Below are 20,791 nucleotides of genomic sequence, written 5' to 3'. Positions count from 1 at the left end.
CGGCAGGCTGCCCTCGGGCCCGCAGAGCCCAGGGAGCACACAGTGCCCAAGCGGTTTTGCAACCGGCAGGACCGCCAAGCTAGAAGCTTCTGGAAGGCATCCAGATCCTTCTATAACCAGGACTGCGGCTGCGAGCCCAGAAGCCCCCCTCTCGCCCTCCATCGAAGAAAAGGTCATGTTGTGCATTCAGGAAAACGTGGAGAAGGGCCAAGTGCAGACAAAGGCCACGTCTGTGGAAGCCAAGCCGCGGCCCGGGCCTTCCTTTGCCAGCTGGTTCGGTTTTCGGAGGAGCCGACTCCCCGCTCTCAGCAGCAGGAAAATGGAGGCCTCCAAACCCAAAGTGGAGAAGAAAGACGCGAAGGGCTTGGGCTTTGGACACAGGCAGCTGAAAGCAGAGCGGAAAAAGGAGAAAAAGAAGCCTGAGGTGGAGAGTGAGCTTCGCAGGGACGCGGAGCTGGCGGGTCCTGCAGACGCCGGCTTCCACAGCAAAAGTAGTCGGAAGGCAGCACAAGACATTTACGAGCAAGTGAAGTTTGAACCGAGAAATAGACCCAGTCCTGTTGCATGTCCAACAAAAGATACCTTTATGACCGAGCTTTTGAGCAGGTAACGCGTGGGCCAAGCGGGTGGGGATGTGGAGGGCCCCTCCCCCCCACACAGGGAGAGTTGTTTGCTTAATGAACATTAAATGCCAGCCAAGCATGCCTTTCATACAAGCAGAAACACATAATAGCAGCCCTTTATACATTAGCCAGAATTTAAACAATGAAATAAAAGTTAGCAATGAAGTGATAATTTAGTCCATGTTACTTTGTTAACCAAACCAATGGTCTTTGAAATTAAAGAATGGTAAGTTTTATCAAGGTTGAAAGAAATTCAGCCCACACTAGGAAGCATGAATGTACCCACATGGCATGAAATGGAAGCAAATTAAATGCACGATTCAGAGTATGCCAATCTCATTGATTGTACCGAGCAAACGGATACTTAGAAACTTCCAGAGGAAATTACATTTCCTCCCAATCTTAAGCCAGAAATGTAGTTAGCAATCACTTTACAGTGTTTTTTTATCCCCCAATTTCAGGAGCAGTCATAAAAATAAAGTATTCTATTATCAAATTTAAAGTGACACACTCCTGGAATATCAGGTAAAGATCTGATCAAGGTCATGGGGAAGCGCTCTCACTCAGAGGGTTAAAGACAGAGCGATGTATGGAGGTTACTTTAAACATTAAGGCACTGGGAAGAGTAGAGTGATTGAAGAAGAGCAATGTCATTTATCAGAGGAATCACTTTCTACCTGCAGAGTTGATAAGAGAGCAGCTCAACAGACAGAAAGTGGATCAAGCAATGTTTCCTGCAGGAGCGTGTCAAAGGGCAGCTCCCAGGGCTCCTGTCGCACCAGCGGCTCCAGCAGCGCTCAAGGAAACCACAAGAAAACCCTCAAAACCAAAGCCGAGGCAGAGATGCCCAAGGGCTCCCTGGTAAGTGCTCCACCATCCGGGGTTTGAGCTGTTAGATTCTGTGACAGGCTGGTTGGGGTTCTCCCTGCCCTTTGCTGATGAAAATATATGGGCAAGAGATTATGGGGTAAAGAGAAAGTTAAAGCAGAAGAGAATAAAAGAGAGAAAGCTCGGTGACAACTCTGGCAGAGGGATGGCTCCCTGTCAGCTCTCTTTTCAGAATGATGGTAATCACAGTGCAGGCAAATGAGGCTGCTGGTGTCATCTTAAAATTACACCCTCGCGCTGGGACTCTGTGGGGATGGTTATTTCCAGCATTTCAGCAACACAGAAATGAATGAACCTCATTGTGAAAAATAAAAGTGCTAAACTATTTAAGAGAATATTGACTATTTTGACGATTTGATTTAAGCATTTCTTATTTTTTTGGAAGTGGTATGTTCCACTTCACTCTACCCAAATAGGTGTTAAGACCAAGATATTCTTTCTGGAACTAGACTTCCTAGCACTTAGTTTTTTAATTGAGAGGTCCAGAACAAAGGGGGAAATTTCCTTTTAAAAAATAATAAAAGAAGCCCTGGTGGGTGTGGCTCAGTTGGTTGGGCGTTGTCCTGTAGCCTAGAGGTTGTGGGTTCTATTCCCAGTCAGGGCACATGATTGGGTTGCAGGTTCCATCCCTGGAGGGGGTGCAACCGATCAATGTTTGATGTTTTTCACATTGTTTCTCTCTCACATCAATGTTTCTCTCTCTCTCTTCCTCTTCCTCTCTCTCTAAAATCAATGAAAGCATGTCCTTGGGTAAGGATGAAAAGAATAAAATAACATTTTTACATTTTCACAGGGAAGCTGCACTTACTGTCCTTATATTCTTTCTGTTCTTGAATAATAGATTTGTGATGTTCATTCTTTTGTTCCATAAGTTTTAAAGCACTTAAACAAACAAAAAATCTCTTCATGGAATTACTGATTGTATCGTATATTTTATCCTCTTAGAAAAGAGATTTTAAAATATAATACATGCTCTCATTTTCATAGGGAAAACTTGAAATATGAAGTAATTATACATTTTTCTAGAGTAGTTCAAAAATAGAGGTTTTAGAAGTAACTTATTGGTGTTATTAGTTATTAACTATTAGTTCAATGACTAATTGATGTTTAGGGTTCCTTAGCATTTTACTGACATACTGTAATTTGAGGCAAATGCACATAATAGCTCTGACTCTAAAGAGATACAAGGCCTTTTATTTTCAAACTCTGGGATCATATGCAGACTATGCTTTTTGCAAAAGTTTTTTTTTTCTTTCTCTTTTTCTCCATTTTTACTCTTGACTTCCTTTGGTACCATTTCTTCTTTGAAAATGTAGACGCCCCCTGCATTATAAAACCACAAGTTATAAGCATATCTGAGGCTGCCCTTGTCGTGTCACTGTAAGGAAGGAGAGAGAATGGAACGTGTGGAAATGTGCAATATGCCAGAAATTCAATCCAGCTGATGGAAAACTGTGATAGCCCGGCAGAGCCTCTTATCAGGCACACTCAGTTTAACTGCGCCCCATTTAATGTGGTTCTGACAGCAGAGGGTATATACTCACTGTACAGAAGTCCCTAGAAAAACACAAAGACCCTCTGTCTGCTTTCTCATTGCTTCCTAATGCCAAAGTGATTTGCCATGCTTGTCCTTTCTCGTCTGCAGCCTTTCACGGGGTAGTAATAAGTATCCTTTGGTCATTCCAGAATACCTGTGAGAAACAGTCTTATTATTTTCTGTGCAGGACAAAGATTCCCTAACCATCCCAATATACATAACCAATGGGGGCATGCTAATTTCTCTAGTTAGCTGCAAGATGGATTGTCATTCTGGGAGCTTTCTCATACAGAGGAATATTATTCACCTGCAGAGTTGACCAGCTGGTCATTTTTTAAATGTAAAATGCAACGTTTTTCATTTCATCTCCATAAACATCAGTGTGGTTTGGGCTAAAATTAGTAATTTCAGAAATGACATTGCCGTAGTCTCCTTTAGGACTAGTACAAGAATAGCAGTGAAAACCTGTTTATTCTGTGTCATCAGCCTCTATAGAAAGGAGATTAGATGTAAAATAAGATGCATTCTAATACCACAGCACATTGATGTGAATACCCATGAACCTTTTAAAATTCAGAGTTTGAGGGAATTTCCCCCCACGAGGGCTCAAGGTACATTTGCTAATCTGCTTATTTTAACGTGTGTTGTAAAGAATTCTTCTTGCAGTAATTTTGGATGGAAACAATAGCTGCACATAATGCATTACATATCACACTATTTTCTGAATAAAACCAATGTTTTAGAACCATATAATACCACCATCCCTTGCCATTTACAAACTAGACTGTATTTAGTTTTGAGGAGCCTAAGGCATTGTAATTATTTTAATTGATGGTGATAATAGTAGAGGATCATTTCCATACGTATGACAAACCCGTGTATGTAGCCAGCCTCCATTTACTTCACTAGTACCTGAACCTTCATTCTCAGGATCGCTAGATATATTGTAACATGTAAAACTCCCATTCATGCTTTGCTGAGTTGAATGTTCTCTTTTTGAAACTTTCATTACAGGCTTAGGTCCCCATTGATGCCATCACAGACCACTTAGCTCCAACTTTTCTGTAATTTGGACAAGAGCCATGTTACTTTGTACTTTTAGTTAAATTATATAAAAGCATGATAAGAAGGGAAAAGGCGTCCCTGGGAAAGATGGCATCGGTAGTAGTAAGTCAGTCAGAAGGAAGTACACACTGCTTGCTACAGGTTGTAGGTCCTTCCTTCTGGGAGATTTAGATAATTTTCTGAAGCGAGAAGTCTCAGAGGAAGGGAGCTCCAGCCTCCACACTGTCAGTGGTCAAAGCAAAAATTGTAACAAAATTAATGAGACCATATACCTTCATCATGCAGTGGAAAGAGATGGCCAAATTAATATGGGTATTTTAACTTAAATTATGAGTATTCTCTTCACCTATTGTAACATAGTCTGGAAAAAAAGCACATACTAATAAAACATCAAAATTTATCCCGTGAAAACATCCAGTGGTGATAAAATAGCACAATAATTATACAAATTATAATCTTAAATTCTGCAAAATGTTATCATTGCAACATACTTAATAGAACAGCAGTTCTGTTCTAAATGCTGTTTTGATGCCAATAAGAAGCATGAGTATTTGCCCTCCTCCTGCAAAGTTATCTAAATGACTAACTTTTCTAAAGACAATGCCTTCCAGGAGTTCCACCTCCACAGATCGCTTCCTGTTTCACTGAGCTTCATTGTGCTGTTTTCCTTTACAAAGAGCTTTAACATCCACATGTCATTTTCTTAGGAAACAATTAGTGTTAGGATGATTCAGAGAAGAAGTATATGCAGAATTCCAAAAGAAGGCCATCCCCAAGTATTGGGTTTAATTCTAAAATTATGTTTGTATATTTGTCAGTGGTGAATTATTTTCTCCCTTTTCCCCATGTCTTTTGTAAGTTCATTCCTCCTTGCCTTTTCTAATGATAGGGATTAACAGATTATAATGGGCACCCTGATATTTAATGGTTACCTGCTATAGACTGGTATTGGTACAATTCTTAACTACAACTGAGCCCGAAAGAGTTGGAAATTCACTATTAGAAGACATCCAAGTACTGACAACAAACTTAAACCAAAAATATCCCATAGTTATTGCCTTTGAGTCACCTTCTACTTCTTACCAAATGGGACATTACCAATTTATATCTGTTCCTGGTAGAGTAATGGCTGAGAAAATTCCAAGTCTCTAACCACCATTCTTTTCTGAGCCAAACATCTTGATTTTGTGAGCACTCCCATCTTTTAAATACCTTGCCATGTGGAGTTGTTCTTCTTGTGTCCATCTCTGGAAAATTTTGAATCTGGAATAGGCAGTCTCCTACCCCCAAGAAGCTTCCCACAACCTCTCATCAACTTCAAGCACTGTGTGACCATGAATGAAAGTTAATGTTAATTTCTGGCTATGAAAAAAATGTAATTAACAAGGAGAGTCTGCTTCCAACACAAATTATGCCCCTCATTGCCATAGGCAAATGGAATTTTCTAGTAACTCACCACTTTGCATTGAAATCTATTGGTATGGATAGAGTCAACAGGTATGCCATTTTAAGACACACCCCCATTTTACATTCCTTTGTTGATTCTCCATCTATCAGATTCAAACTCAAAATTCCTTCTCAGGGATCATCTGCTCCTCATGGGTCATTAGTCCAGGAGACCTGAAAGAGCTAGGGGCCTTGTCTGCAAGCCCAGTTTCTCTGATAAATCCCCACAGACCACATGCAGCATTTGCTGTTAAGCACATAAAACCCTGGGAGGTTCTGACAAGGAGCTGACAGGTGGCTTTTGTTGTCTTTCTTAAATATGGTACTTGGAGAGAGATGATGGGTAAGTTCCACAGAAAGGTCAGTAGGGAAGGAAAGCAGGGCAGTCTCTCTCTCTCTCTCTCACACACACACACACACACACACACACACACACACACACGGAAATTTTTGCTACTCTTAAATAAGTGTAGTTTATGTATACTTGGAATGCTGCTTACATATCTAACTGTCAGACACTAAGAAAAACATAGTCACTCTTGGGAAGGTCTGGAAAGGATGGCGATAACAATATGGTGCACCCTGAAAAATTGAGTTACAGCAATGAATAGGGATAAGGAGTGCTCACGCTAAAACTGAAATCCTATGTGCCCTAGAACAGATCACTAGCCCTCTCTGAGCCTTTTTTAATCTATAAAATGAGGATCTGGTTCTAATTATTAGATTCTTTGGTTTAGAATTTTATAGGCTGATGGAGATGATTCACCTATACTACAGCAGGGCACCCCTTTAAGTTTAAAATGGGGCACTTTAGAAACACCTAAAGGAACAGGACCTAACAGGTGGAGGAAAATATGGAGCATATTGCCATAAGAACTGGCATGTGCTGAAAATATTGATTTCCTTGCTGTTTCTATAAATAAAGACAGATGGTTCTTGTTGGATTGTTAATTACGGGGTTAGGGGAATCCTTCAGTGGGTGTTTTGGTGGCCTTGTCACGAAAGGATCACTGAGATTGGTGAACCTGAGAAGGCAAATAACCTGTTGGCCTCAGTGATGCTTAGAGCACTTTTCCTCTCTGCTATCCTTTAATGTGCTCTGCTAGAAACAGCTGTGGAGGAAGCCAGTTACCCCAACATTCTTCCTCTGCAGATGCTAACACACAGGGAAATCCCTGCAGAGCAGACAGGATGGGAAAGAAAATGGTGAAATCTGGCCTCTGGGATATTCCATCCTAACAGCTCTGCTTGTGGGTTCAGGTCGCCATCCGCACCCTATCTTGAGTTTGCCATTTTCTGGCTGTCAGCATGCACAGATTAAGCACCAATTACATTCTAACATTAAAACTGTGGTCATAAAATGTAAATAGTTGTTCTTATTCCATTAAATATGAAAAATAGGAGGTAAAAAGTAGAAAGCTAAACTCAGCTCAAGGTCAGGATGCAACCACATGACTTTCTACATCATGAATATAATGCAGACATTAAGGGTTTCTTGGCATTCAACTCGAGCCCCTGAGCAAATCTACTGGCACCCTCTAATACAGTGGTTCTCAACCTTCCTAATGCCGCAACCCTTTAATACAGTTCCTCATGTTGTGGTGACCCCCAACCATAAAATTATTTTTGTTGCTACTTCAGAACTGTAATTTTGCTACTGTTATGAATCGTAATGTAAATATCTGATATGCAGGATGTATTTTCATTGTTACAAATTGAACATAATTAAAGCATAGTGATGAATCACAAAAACAATATGTAATTATATATTCAATATGTGTTTTCCGATGGCCTTAGGCAACCCCTGTGAAAGGGTTCTTCGACCCCCAAAGGGATCGCGACCCACAGGTTGAGAACCGCTGCTCTAATATGTGCCTAAGTAGAACCCCCGTTACACTCATTGCACAGTTCACCTTGTTATTACTGGCTTCCCAGGTGACTGACTGGGGTGTATTTTTAAAAAGCTATTTCGGGTCATTCTGCCAAGGACCATAAGCTGTCTTGATATTGAGGCCAACTCTATACTCAAACAGAAATCTGAGAATAAAACAGTACCCCCAAATAAACACACATCTCAAGCCAGAGTTGCTGTGTTTGAATCTCAGGCCCATCACTTACGTAGTCACTCGTTCTGTCTGTTTCTCCAGGGTCCTTATCTCTAAAATGAAACTAACAGTAGCACCTGCCTCCTCCTCTTGCTGTGAGGCCTGTGAGGTCCTGGGTATAAAGAGCACCTGCTACAGAGTGTTCAATAGTTCACTGTTTTTATCATTGTTGGTGTTGTAGATGGTGTTATTATTACTAGTGCTGCTAGATTGGGAAGTAGTGGGCCTGGGTTTTCGTTCCAGTGTTGCCACTTAAAACATGTTTAAGGAAACTTGCTGGGTCTCAGAATCCTCATTTGTAAAAGCCTGTAGTGTTAGTAGACACTCTCTAGAGTGCCATCTGATCCATGCCATTCAGCATCTGGATATTCCAGCGGAAATATAAGGGAAATGTTTTTGACCTGGAAACTCTAGATAAATGCCTTGCTGCTCTAGTTCACTGAGCACATGTCATAGTCACTTCATCATTCATTGTGCAAAGAACAAAAAAATATATCATTTTCTTAGAGAGTTATAGTCTTGGAAAGGGTCAGGTTATCTAAGTATATTTCTTTACTCTTATTAAAATTTGTAGTGGAAGCCACTGACTCTGGAGGAATATTATATTTCCTTAGACTTTAATTTTCCCTTACAGCTCTGTGTTACTGACTTTATTAAGTATTAAAAACCAAAGCTGGTATCTGCAAAGTCTTATGTAGAATTAGGTGCCCTATAAATCCTCATTTTCAGAGCTGTGGTTATATTTTGGAAAATATGCTCTTATAATTAAAACTTGTACTATAAATAAAGCCAAGTGATAGAATGGGGAAAAATGGAAGGGAAAGAATATATATAATATCTGTTACAATAAAAGCATAATATGCTAGTTAGACCAGACGTCCTTCAGGACATCCTTCCAGACGACCTACCAGACAAAGCCGGGGCTGTAACGGAAGCCTGGGTCCTGGGAGCCAGAGAGAAGCTGGTGCTGGCATCCAGGGGAAGGAAGGCCTACTCTTGCACGAATTTTGTGCATTGGGCCTCTAGTGTGTGTGTGTGTGTATATATACTCACATGTTAGAGATTCTGCCATTATTCTGAGGATGGCAAAGGATCTACTTAATATAATAAATAGAACTTAGAGTAATTTTTTGTTGCTGCAGGTAAAAGAGACAACTGAAAACCTGCAAGAGGATGAAGAAGATACAGTTGTAGATTCTGCATTTCAGAGTCACATCATAGGTAAGAATTTATGTCTTGATGCATCTTTAGCTGAGATATTTTCTCCATGAGATCTTCTTTCAGAAGATGTGTTCCCACAGACCATGTCTATGCCTTCACAATCAAGACTGGGTCTTCACCTCTCACACGTGGTAACCTTTATCTTCTTAGACATTGGAAGCTACCATAAAATAAGTGGATCAAAGCAGAACCTATGAAGAAACATAGGTGTTTGCAAAGGAATTGCAAAGCAAACTGATGAGAAGTGAGTACTAGTCAATACAACATGGAAATAATACTGAGTATAAATAAATAGTTCTCTGAGAAAAAAAAATCAACTTGGAATCAATCCAGTTTCTCTAGTAATTGTCTCCAGAAGCTCCTGTGCAACTGCTCTTTGTTAGAAATGTGGGTGGGGTGCTGGCTTTCTTGAATTGAATGCTTTTTTAAATTGGATAATTGTTACACCAAATAATCAAAGAGATGAAGTACATATGACTTGCCAAAGTCTTCAACTCATTTTCTTTATTATTTCTGCTAGAACCCTGTTTATAGATTGTCCTGTCTCCGAGGTAAGTTTGGCTTGTCAGCTATTTCTTAAAAGTGTGCATAACCTAGCTTGAAGGAGCTCAGGTTCGCAGCCACAGGGACTTTGCTGACCTGTTTTCAGCAGGCGGAAGTAACTGTGATGGAGAAGCTGTCTGTGACCGAGATCCTTGCCAGGAGATAGGGGAGGTGATAACTTTCACAGCTCTGGGCCACCAAGCACACTTGCAGAATTAGTTCTTCCTCGGGCTCTAAAGGGGCTATGAATGCAAGCATGCTGATCATTTACTGTATGTAAGACACCGAGGCATGTTGGCATCATTTCTGCAAATCACATGTGGGTGTAGCAGGCAGTCTTGGATCCCATGTCCTAGGGCACGAGAGCCCCACAGATTTCTGGGTTCTGGGATGATCAGTATCCGTCGCTCTTGCCTTTTCAAGGGAGGACCTTCAGCTGCCAATTCTCAGCGTCTCACTGCTCTTAGCGCCACATTGCTTCACTTTTTGGCTGATTTTCTAGTCTACCCAGCAGTCATCACAAACTGTAATTTACAGTTTATCTCAGAGAGTGATTATGCTCCCATAGCTTAATGAGACTGGCACACCATTATTATTCTTTTCATTTGTAATTGGGAATACAAAAGACTTGACAAACAGCTGAATGAGCGTAGTCTCAATAAGATTATTATTCCAGAAAGACAGCCTTTATTGTAGTTGTCAATGTAAAATGCTTAAATTGGTATCAGTTCTGCATAGTTAGCTAATAAGCAAGTTAAATATTGTTTAACAGCCTTCAAACACTAAGCTGTGTAAAGCCCCCATGAGTCATCATTTCTCCATAACGAGGTGTTCTTGGGCCTGTAAGACAACATACATAAACTTTAAGGCTGAATTTTCTCCCAGAGAACTGCATAATCTCAGTAGGTTTTGTTTGTTTGTTTGTTTGTTTGTTTTTTTAACTAGACTAGCCATTCTTTTGATCTGTGCTGTTCAGCCCAATAGCTGGTAGCTACATGTAACTATTTCTGTTTCATTTTAAATCAATTAAAACTACATAAAATTAAAGCTTTATTTCTTGAATTGCACCAGCCACATTTCAAGTGTTCTGTGGTCACACGTTCTGTATAGTCCACGTGAACAGCTCCATCACCACCTAAAGTGCTTTGGCACGTGCTGCTTTAGGTTACTGTCATGGAAGTAAGTTTCGTCACATTTCTGATAGCTGGCTTGGTCTTCACCTAAGTGTAGATGCACCTTCAGCTGGTGGAGAACTATGTGAATAAACTGCTATGACTGCAAATAATAACAACAACAAAACTAGCCATTATTAAAGTAATAAAGTCATTTAATCATCTTATTTGATTAAAAATGTGGAGGAAGACAACAAAAGAGGTATAGCCACTTAACAATGCTATCAAAAGCCCTGGCTTTCAGTCCTCATGGGTGTTGCCTCTGATTGTAGATTGATATCTGCCAACCCGGGCACCCCATCCACATTCAAGGCACAGAATATAAGGAAGAGTAAAAACTCCTCCAGAAACCACTCCCACAACATCACTTCACATGTCACTGTTGAGAACCCATCATAAGGCCAAGCCCAGCTGCAAAGGATGGTGGGAAAGAATGTGGCATGAGGTAGTAGGACGAATGGCATTGAGAATGGCTCCTGGGTTGACCAATCAATAAGATCGTCACAGACCTTTTAAAAAGTTCACCCCTTTCAAGGCTGAATGAGACTCCACATGTCCAGTGGTTATTTATCTTTATTCCACAAGAGGGACTGAGTAGATACTTTTTAGCACTCTGATAATCCCAATGTTCCTATTTTCTCTGGACTAAGTCTTGCAACATGTCCTCACAATATTTTATAACCATAGACTATTTCCAGTCATAGCAACTAAGCAAATCTAAATATGTTCTTCTTCTAACCAAGTATCAGCTAATGTCTTTGACAAAGAACAATCAGGAAATGTGTGAATCTGAATATTTGAATTTCTGTCATTTAAGAACAGTCATGTTAATTGAAATTTTATTAGTTGATTATAAGACAAGATATTGTTAATTAAACCTGCTCTATATTGAAATTCAAAATTTATAAAATAAGTTAAATAATACAATGGGATTTTTTTAAGCCACCCTAATAAATGTCAAGAATTCCATGTTAATAAGCAACAAGTAAGTGACTAGCCTAGTCTGGTAGAAGCATTAACACAAATGGTCACAACCAACATATTTCTAATTGCTTTCTTGTTAGTTAACTATTATAACAAATCCACACCATATGTTATACTAATTATAAGTAGGACTAAATGATAAGTAGGACTTCAAATATAACATTGTCTCATATTAAAAACATCAGCCAGTGATAGCATCAAAAATAATCCCCTACATGAAGACAGAGGATTTGTAAGTTCCTATAATGAGGAGAAAATGTCTTTTGAGGAGTTTGAGGAAAAAGCCAAGTTGAATCAAGGGATGTCCAAGAAAACAAGCGTGCATGGCAGACTCGTGAATGAAGGATACGTGTTATTTTTCCTAAACCTAAAAGAGTTACAAAAAGCAGTCTGTCCAATAGCCCAGTGGGCAAATGTCCCAGTGTCCCATGGCTGAATGAAACCTGTTGACTCTCCCCCGTTGGGTGGGTGGACTCCTACCTTCTTCTGACAGAACCCATGCACCAGAGGAGAGCATGACAACGGACAGGTCAAGCCCTGAGGTTCCAGCCTCTTGGGCTGGCTGTGTGGAGTTGTCTTGGTGCCCCCTCCATACCCCAGGAATTGTCTCCAAGGGATCTTTGTGGTATCCTCCTTTCCTCCCCAGGTGGCCTTAGCCAGTGCTAATGTGTTATACAGGGGGTAATAGGGGCTCAATAAGTAACCCCTTTTCAATTATTAAACAGACCATACACCAGTTTATTTCCCCAGGTTGTTTTAATTTCTTATCTGGTATTCCCCTAGACATTAGTTAGCTAATATGGTAAACTAGCTCCTGTCAGTGGAGTAATGGATTAAACAGGTACCCTTTCATGTCACATATTTGCATTATAACAAGGACTCAAGAAAAGTTTTACCTCTAGCTAAGAGGAACTCTTGGGAACTAAAGTTTCAGGCATTCAGATCACTGGCTTGAATGAAGAAGAAAGACAATGAAAAGCAGAGAAGCAGTGTCAGAAGGAAAAGTTGTTTGTCATTTAAGCCTGCTTTTGAGAAATGGCCTGCCTGAGGGCTAAGAAGTGAGGTGGAGCTATGTTGAGCCAAACAGAGGAGACTTGGATCACGAGGTACAATGTCCATTTTACCTCTAACACACACAACATATTCTTGTAACCTTTTATCATCTATAATAATAAAAGTATAATATGCTAATTAGACCGGATGACCTTCCGGACGAAGCCGGGGCTTCGAGGGAAGGGTGCCTGTCAGCGGCCAGAGGGAAGCCGGTGCCGGCAGCCAGGGGAAGGAAGGCCTATTCTTGCACAAATTTCATGCATTGGGCCTCTAGTCCAACCATAAAGCATCTCATCCATGGTAGCACTGCGCCCAGTCTGGAGTTTGGTGGGGACAGACGGAGGAGAGAGCCATGTGACAGACACACAGCTGTGTGGAGTTGTCTTGGTGCCCCCTCCATACCCCAGGAATTGTCTCCAAGGGATCTTTGTGGTATCCTCCTTTCCTCCCCTGGTGGCCTTAGCCAGTGCTATAGTTGTCAAGGAGTCTGTACACTGATTCCAGTGATGGCCCGCAAGTGCAGTAGCCTCTGTACCCGCAGGAGGAGGAAGGCTGGACGGTCACATATCTGTGGCTGTGCTTCTTCAGGAGAAAACAGGTCTCACGGACTCTTGAATCATGTACCTCAGTTACATGGAAGACAAGAAGCAGGACCTGGGTGCTTATCTCATCTGAGCAGAAGGAATCTGGAACTGTTATTATATTAAAGCCCTAATACGATATGGCCAGCAGTTGTTATCCACATATGGATTACAGTTTGAATTATCCAGCCCACAGTTGTTTTTAAATTCAAGATTGTATTTCCCTACCTGTTCATACCAGTGGCATCAGGTTCAGATGGGAGTGAAAAAACCCCAAGTACAGTGGTTTAAGTAAGAACAGAAATTCTTGCTGTCACACATGACAGTCCAGAGGCAGGTGGTCCAGGCTGATAGGACAGCGCCAGGCTTCTCATATCTTGTCCCTCTGCCTTTCATGCTTTTCAATCCCAAGGTCACTTCATGGTCCAAGATGGCTGTTGAAAAACTATTCCCTATGTTCACTTTCCAACCAGCAGGAAAGAAGAGGGAGGAAGGAGGATATGTTCATTTCTTTAAAAACACTTCCCAGCAGTTGAGCCATCCCTTCTGCTAACAGATCTTTAGCCAGTGCTTAGTCACACAGGATGGAAACCTTACCCCAGGCGGGAGGCCACACAGCCAGTAAAATAAAGTGGAAGAAAAGTCTTCTTAACTCTGGGTGGATACCAGCAGACATGCAGCCATCTCAGCCTGCTGCCGCCCCCCAACACTGTCTCCTTGTAGGAACACAAACAAATGTTTACTGTCATTTAAGAAAGCCCTAGGAAATAAATTTGGAGAGTTGTTGGAAAAGATATAATTAATTTCAATGATTTATGCTTAGTTTCTGTTTTGCACAATCTGAACCACCACTCACTGCACTCTAATTGTAGTTAATCTTGAGTAACTTTTTTGAGAAAATGTATTACACTCGGATTAGTTTGCCACCAGAATACTTAGAATAAATACATAATTGATCACCCATCAAGTTCTTGGGGTTCAAATAAATCTGTGGAATACAATGCATCTAGAATTTGTATTTCTCCAAATTAAAACAAATAGGACAGCAGGGCTCTCGGTACCGAAGCTGCCAATCACTTAATGTCCTTGATAATTAGCTGTCTTATTTCAAGAGTATTACTAATTTTCCCTACTGTGAAAATGTGAGGGGCAAAAGTTTAGAAATTCAAACTTTTTGACATATTTAGGCTTAATTGTAGAAAGGGTGAGCCATTAATGATTAAAACAGAATGTGAGTAGAAAGTACAAATGTTCTCAATAACAACTTGGGCAGATAATGTTCTGTTGACTACTGACATGGGTACCAAACCGAAAACTACTTAGGTAATAATGGCTGTGGGTGAGGAATAGGATAGAGTGGTTTTACATCATTGGAATCTCATATTCATAGTTCCCAGGATGATGATTTCTGTATTTCTCCACATATGAGGTGACACCTGAGGGGTATGATAAAGTACTCTTGGGCAAGGAAACTCCACCACGGCTGCACTGGGTTCACCTGTTTAAAATTGCAAGTGACAGACTCCGAAGGGGAGTTTGGCATCTAGGCAGCCTGAACTAGGAACTCCGCCTGTTAGGAGGACAGACCCAAGGAAACAGGATCATGTGGTGCCTCTGACCAAGAACTGGAACTAGTTATGTACCTACTTGATGCATATCTGCTGAGTATCTACTGTGTACGAAGCCCTGTGCTTGGAGGGTCACATGTCACCCTCCTTGCTTCTCACTCCTTTGTGGCTGGTGCTCTGCCATCTGTCAACTTGCTCCGGGAGGGCTTTCCTCAAATGGCCAGAGACCATCCTGAGGTCAGGCTTTGGTGCAGTTTCTGTGTTTTCCGAGCATGCTGGGTTCTAGTCTATGGCTTCCTTCTTCTAATTTTTCGCAAGGGAGAGAAAATTGTAGACCTGCAAAGTTAAAATGTGTGTTCTTACAGATTGCACCAGGGATCTGAGTTCTATTTAGTTCAACAAAGCTGTATTGCATCCCTGGCTGGTGTGGCTCAGTTTGTTGAGCATTGTCCCATGCACTGAGAGGTCCCAGTTCAATGACAGGTCAGGGCACATGCCGGGGTTGCAGGCTTGATCCCCTTTAGGGGGCATGCAGGAGACGGCCTGTCAATGTTTCCTTATCACATCAATGTTTCTCTCCCTCTCCCTTCTTTTTCCTCTAAAAAAATTGATAAAAAGTTTTCATCTTTTAAAAAAAGTAAAACTAAATTGTGCATCTTCTACAAGCCACTTCCTGTGTTAGATGCCAGGGACAGTGCCTGCACTCTATGAACTCCATCGAGTAAGGAGACAGAGAAGCAAACGGATGATTCTGATCAATATGATCACAGATTCACAGATAAGAACGAAGTGTGATCTGCATACATATGAGAGCACCGAGCAGCGAGTGGAGCCCAGCTTTAGTGAATGAAGCTGGAAATGTTGGTTTTTATCTGTAAGGAAAAGACAAGAGTGAGAGAGTCAGATATTGAAGTTTAAGAGCATTTATTTTTTATAACAATGGCTCTCAGACTTTGCTGCACATCAGTCACCTGGGAATACTCTAAAAATGCTGATGCCCAGATCATACCCATAACAAATCAGTAGGTCCAGGGATGGGAGCCAGCATTCGTATTTTCCTAAAGATCCCCAGGTGATGCCAATCTGGTTGAAGTTTGGGAACCGCTGTTCTAAGGGGTAGGGTTCACCAGCAAAGGGGAAAGTCTTTCAACTCCAGGGAAAAGCATGAGCAGGTGCCTGGAGGGAAGAGCAGGGACTGAGCCAGAGGGAGGCCTGCAGGTTTTGTAGGATGAACTGGGCAATGGAAACCTTGAAAGCCAAGCTTAGATGTTTGAACTTGTTTCTACTGAGAATAAATAGACTGTAGATTTCTAAAAAGAAACCAACGTGATAAGAAGTGACCATCCAATCACTTTGTTGATCACATATCAACTTTTAAAATAAAACTCACTTTCATTTTCTTTCTTAGCCTTGGACCAAACAGATACGCTGGTCCCCATGTGTCCTCGGCCGTGGCGTGCTGTGGTAGAGTCATGTAACTATGTAAAAGGATGGACAGCCAGGTTCTGTGAGGCCCCCAAAGGGCTGTCTCCCTCAAAAGATCCCTGCTGGCAACCTGCAAGGATGTGTCTGAATGTTCTACCTACCGATAACGCCTTGGGTGAGGCTCCTCAGGTCCCCATTACATTACAGATGGCCTCTGGGAAGAGCATGCGTGAGTGCCACTGACTGATGGCCTCGGTGCATCTCAGGGTAGTACCAGCAAGGCCCAAAGGGATGGCCGGGAGCCGGGTGGTTCTCCGCCAGGGCACTGAGAGGCACAGGAGTGATTGGCGTTTAGAGAAGTGAGTGTGGCGTCCTGCAGGCGGAGCTCCGCTGCCAGGGATGGAGTGAAACTGCAGGTGCTGGTTCGGAGGGAGAACAGCCCACCGAACAGGTAAGAGGTGGGCTTATTAGACACATACGTTTTTCCTGTTCTTCCTGGAGACCTATTGCTCACAATGCAATCTTAGGGAGTCTGAAATAGCTGTACGGGGACCTCTTTTTGTATCATTCCCTCAATTCTGCAAAAGGCAGGCAATTCAGTTTAAGTGTAAGAGTGTATGTGTGACCATGGCATAGTCAGGACTAGGTGGGTCAAAACAAAGTTGGACAGCAGAGTGCTTCAGCCCCGGAAGCAGAAAGCTACCCCGTGTGACAGAAAAATTCAAAAGCAGTAAGACAGTGATGCACGTTATACTAATATCTCCTCTTTATTAAGAGCGTTCCCTATGCTGGGCACTGGCCAAAGTCTTTCATGTGCGCTGCCTTGTTTTATCCTCACATCACCTCTGCAGCTTGGGAACTGTGGTCGCCCTTCATCCATGAGGAAGTGGGTGCCCTGAAAAGGGGTGAGTGTGGAGTGGAGCCAGCATTCAAACCCAGCTCTGTCCACAGCTGTGAAGTAAAGTTTAACAAGCACCCACAGGTGCTGAATGATGAGTAGGTCCTTGTTCGGTCCTGTTTGGGTCACCAAGGATCCCATTAGTAGATTGCTTGACCAGGAGCTGCAAACTCAAATGAGCCCTGAGTCAGTGGGTGGGGGGTGCTGGCCTTGATGTGCACATGTGCACATTGTACGAGTGATGGGAGTTTTGAAGAGTGGATAGAACATAACCCATCCCAGGGGAATGACTACTTGTCAATTCCAGATACCACCAGAGAAGGCTAGCCCTGTATAGCCAAGTCTTTTCATTTTTCACCAGAGGCCAAGAATCCAGATGTTTATGTGAAATAGGATACATTTTGAAGGTGAGCTCAATGTTTAAGAGTAAATATTCAGAGATTTCCTTTTATCTGGCAATATTTCAAATTAGAATTTCAGAATCCTTTCCCAGAACACCACCTCTGAAAGTATAGAATCTATATACATAAAAGGCTAATATGCAAAGTGTCCCCTCGGGAGTTTGACCGGGAGACTGGGAGTTCGATCACTTGCTATGACGTGCGCTGACCACCAGGAGGCAGCAAGGAATATGGCGGGTGACCAGCAGCGACGGCAGGACACTGAGGGAGTGAGGGAAGGAGGAGGTGGGGAGGCAGGGAACCTATCAGCCCTGATCACTGGCCAGGCCTAGGGACCCTACCTGTGCACAAATTCTGTGCACTAGGCCTCTAGTATAATATAAAAATATACATATTTTCGACCAGCCTGTGTTCCTCAGTGGTTAAGCGTTGACCCATGAACCAGGTGGTCACAGTTCAGTTCCCAATCAGGGCACATGCCTGGGTTGTGGGCTCGATCCCCAGTCAGGGGTATGCAGGAGGCAGCTGATCAATGATTATCTCTCATCATTGGTGTTTCTGTCTCTCTCTCCTTCTCCCTTCCTCTCTGATATCAATACGTGTGTGTGTGTGTGTGTGTGTGTGTATTTTTTTTCTTCTTCTTCTTAAATGCATGGTTGAACTACAATTCCTCAGAAGCTAGGGCTAGCATAAAAGCTTGTATCCTAAGGGGCGGGGGGAGTGCTATATTCAGCATTTGCCCAAGAGACTACATTTGCAGTAGTCTGGTGATCTGGAGCCAGGTCACCAGCTGCCCCAGTTGGCTGGGACTTCCTCAGTTTTAGGGCTAAAAGTTCCACATCCTAGGATACACCTCAAACTAGAATGAACGAGAACAGTTGGTCACCTTACCCAAATCCTAGTCTTAAGAAACGGAACTGTTGACAAGATGAAATCCTAGGGCCTGAGCAGGTGGGACACTAGATCAAAGCACGCTTCCTTCCTCAGCCTAAAGCTGACTCCTAAGAGCAGTAGTGGCAGACCTGCCCTGCAGAGAGGAATAAGCTCTCATTCGGCCTCAGTGCAGCCTTGACTCTGGCGGGGAAAAAAGAAAAAAATGCCTTCTCTGAAGCTCACACTCATGTGGCTCTCTCTGTGTGTGCCCTAAGTTCCCCAGTGGGAAATTTCTAAATGGTCTGAGTTATGCTTTTAAATGCTTCAGGGAAAAAACTGGGGGAAAGAATATATAAAACATGAATGGCAGAATATTAGTATTTTTAAAGCTGGGCAATGGGCATATGAGGACACATTACACCGCTTGAGAATATTTGAAATTTATAATAATGAAAAGTTTTTTTAAAATGCAGACTCAGATTGATAGTACTCCCAGGAATCTGGCAAAACTCAACTCAAATCCTCTCTTGAGATACCCACTCTAAAGTTACATATAGATAATTTCCAAGGAAAATTAACTTACAACAGAAAATCACTAAAACACAAGGGGGAAAATGACTTCATATGAGAGTCAGAAAAAAACAAGCTATAGAATAAGTCCTGCAAAGACTACAGAATTGGTAAATCAGCCAATAAATAATATAAAATTAAAAGTTGTTAGATAGTATTTATCACCACTGAAGAGAGAATTAGTGAATTAGGAGATAGAATTGAAATATTGCACAAAATATGTCACAGAGAACCACGGATGTGGGTAACAGGAAAGTAAGGTTAAGATACTTTAGGTTAAGGGTAATAAAACCCACATGCATTTAAGTGTAGCTCCCCAAAGAAAAAATAGAATGAATGGAGTAAACATACTATTAAAAACTATTGGCCCGGTACACAAAATTCATGCACAGGGGGAGGGGGGTTGTCCCTCAGCCCGGTCTGAACCCTCTCCAATCTGGGATCCCTCTCACAATCCGGGAGCACTGGCTCCTAACCACTCACCTGCCTGCCGGCTTGCTCACCCCCAACTTCCCCCCCTGCCAGCCTGCTCGCCCCCAACTGCCCCCCCCACAGGCCTGATCACCCCCAGCTGCCCTCTCCTCCTGTCCTGATTGCCCAACCACCATGGCTTTGTCCAGAAGAATGTCCAGAAGATCTCCCGCAAATGATTGTCACCAGTAAAAAACATAAAAATTTTGAAATACACTATGGAATATTATACAGCAGTGAAAATTAATGAACTCCAGGTGCATTTACCATCATAGATTCTTCACCAAAACAATCTTGATTGAAAAAAGGCAACTTCAATAGAATACTTACAGTATAATTCTATTTGTATAATGAGCAAAACTAAACAACAGTGTGCTAGGACTAAACAGACACAGCAAGTTAATGAGTAACATGAAATTCAACAATGAAGGGTATGACCAGAGAGGGTGCAAGACTGGCTTAAAAACAGTGATCTGGGCACTTTGGAATGAATCACAGACATGCAGCCAGGGCTCCACTGCTTCTAAAGAGACACCCTGGTCGTTGGAGCTGGGAGTGCCAAAGAAAATAACTTATCAATGTCAGTCTTAATTTCTTTCATCAGCCCATGGATGGAATTTGGAAAGAGACATTTAGCAATCTTCTTATCAGTGGTACAGTGCCTGCTCCCTCATTTTGCCCATGATCAGATAACGGGCTGATGTTCGCGCTATCTTTGCTTTGCCACCCTGGTGCAGATAAAAGCTTTTCAGGAAGCGAAGGAGCAAGCTGAGAGGTTACCAGGTTCTGAAACATTGTCACCGCCAAGCCAGGAGCATTGAATCAATATCCAATATGTTTCTTATGTAGCTAAAACCTGCTCTCCGGAAATGTTACTGTTTGATTGTAAAAGCAGGAGGAATTTGAAGAGAGACTTTCATGCCACCGTGATAAACACTCTCGGCCTGTAACTCGATTGTGGCAACTCCCAAACTGAGAGGAAATCAGCTTTAAGGTGACTTTCTCCCCATTTGGGGCTCAGCCATATGTTCTGCCTTCAAAGCCCATTTGGAAGGAATGCTGGGTGTTAGAAGGCACTTGGAGTGGGCACCGGCCGCCCCGCTTCGGAGTGAGAGGATCGCATTGCCAGAGATGTTAGTTCCCAGGACACTGACCCAGTCGTCAAAATGTTTCCCTGGTGTCTGAGAGTGTCTGTGCATAATTCTGCTTTAAAACAGGTCTCTTTGCTATGTGACTCATAACTTAAAAAATAAAAGTGCTTCTTAGATGCTGGGTTACAACTAAATCCAATCTTAAGAGAAAAGTGGTGAGGAGGCAGAGTACTGAGGAAATGGATGGGGGAGGGGCCTAAGTCCGGTCTGGATTTC

At 42.2% G+C, this 20,791-nt stretch overlaps 1 protein-coding gene across 1 annotated transcript in view; it reads left to right on the top strand.

Annotated features, from left to right (window-relative positions):
- Positions 1-20,791, top strand: part of NCKAP5 (NCK associated protein 5) — an 859,015-nt gene that overhangs the window by 805,483 nt on the left and 32,741 nt on the right. Inside the window, exon 14 of the mRNA XM_023757884.1 lies at positions 8,807-8,885. Within this exon, the coding sequence (XP_023613652.1) occupies positions 8,807-8,885 (79 nt within the window). The remainder of the gene's footprint in view (positions 1-8,806; positions 8,886-20,791) is intronic.

The sequence above is a fragment of the Myotis lucifugus genome, unplaced genomic scaffold (genome assembly GCF_000147115.1).
Source record: "Myotis lucifugus unplaced genomic scaffold, Myoluc2.0 scaffold_116, whole genome shotgun sequence".
NCBI lineage: Eukaryota > Metazoa > Chordata > Mammalia > Chiroptera > Vespertilionidae > Myotis > Myotis lucifugus.
The sequence above is the reverse complement of the archived record's forward strand: the minus strand, read 5'-3'. Positions and strand labels throughout refer to the sequence as shown.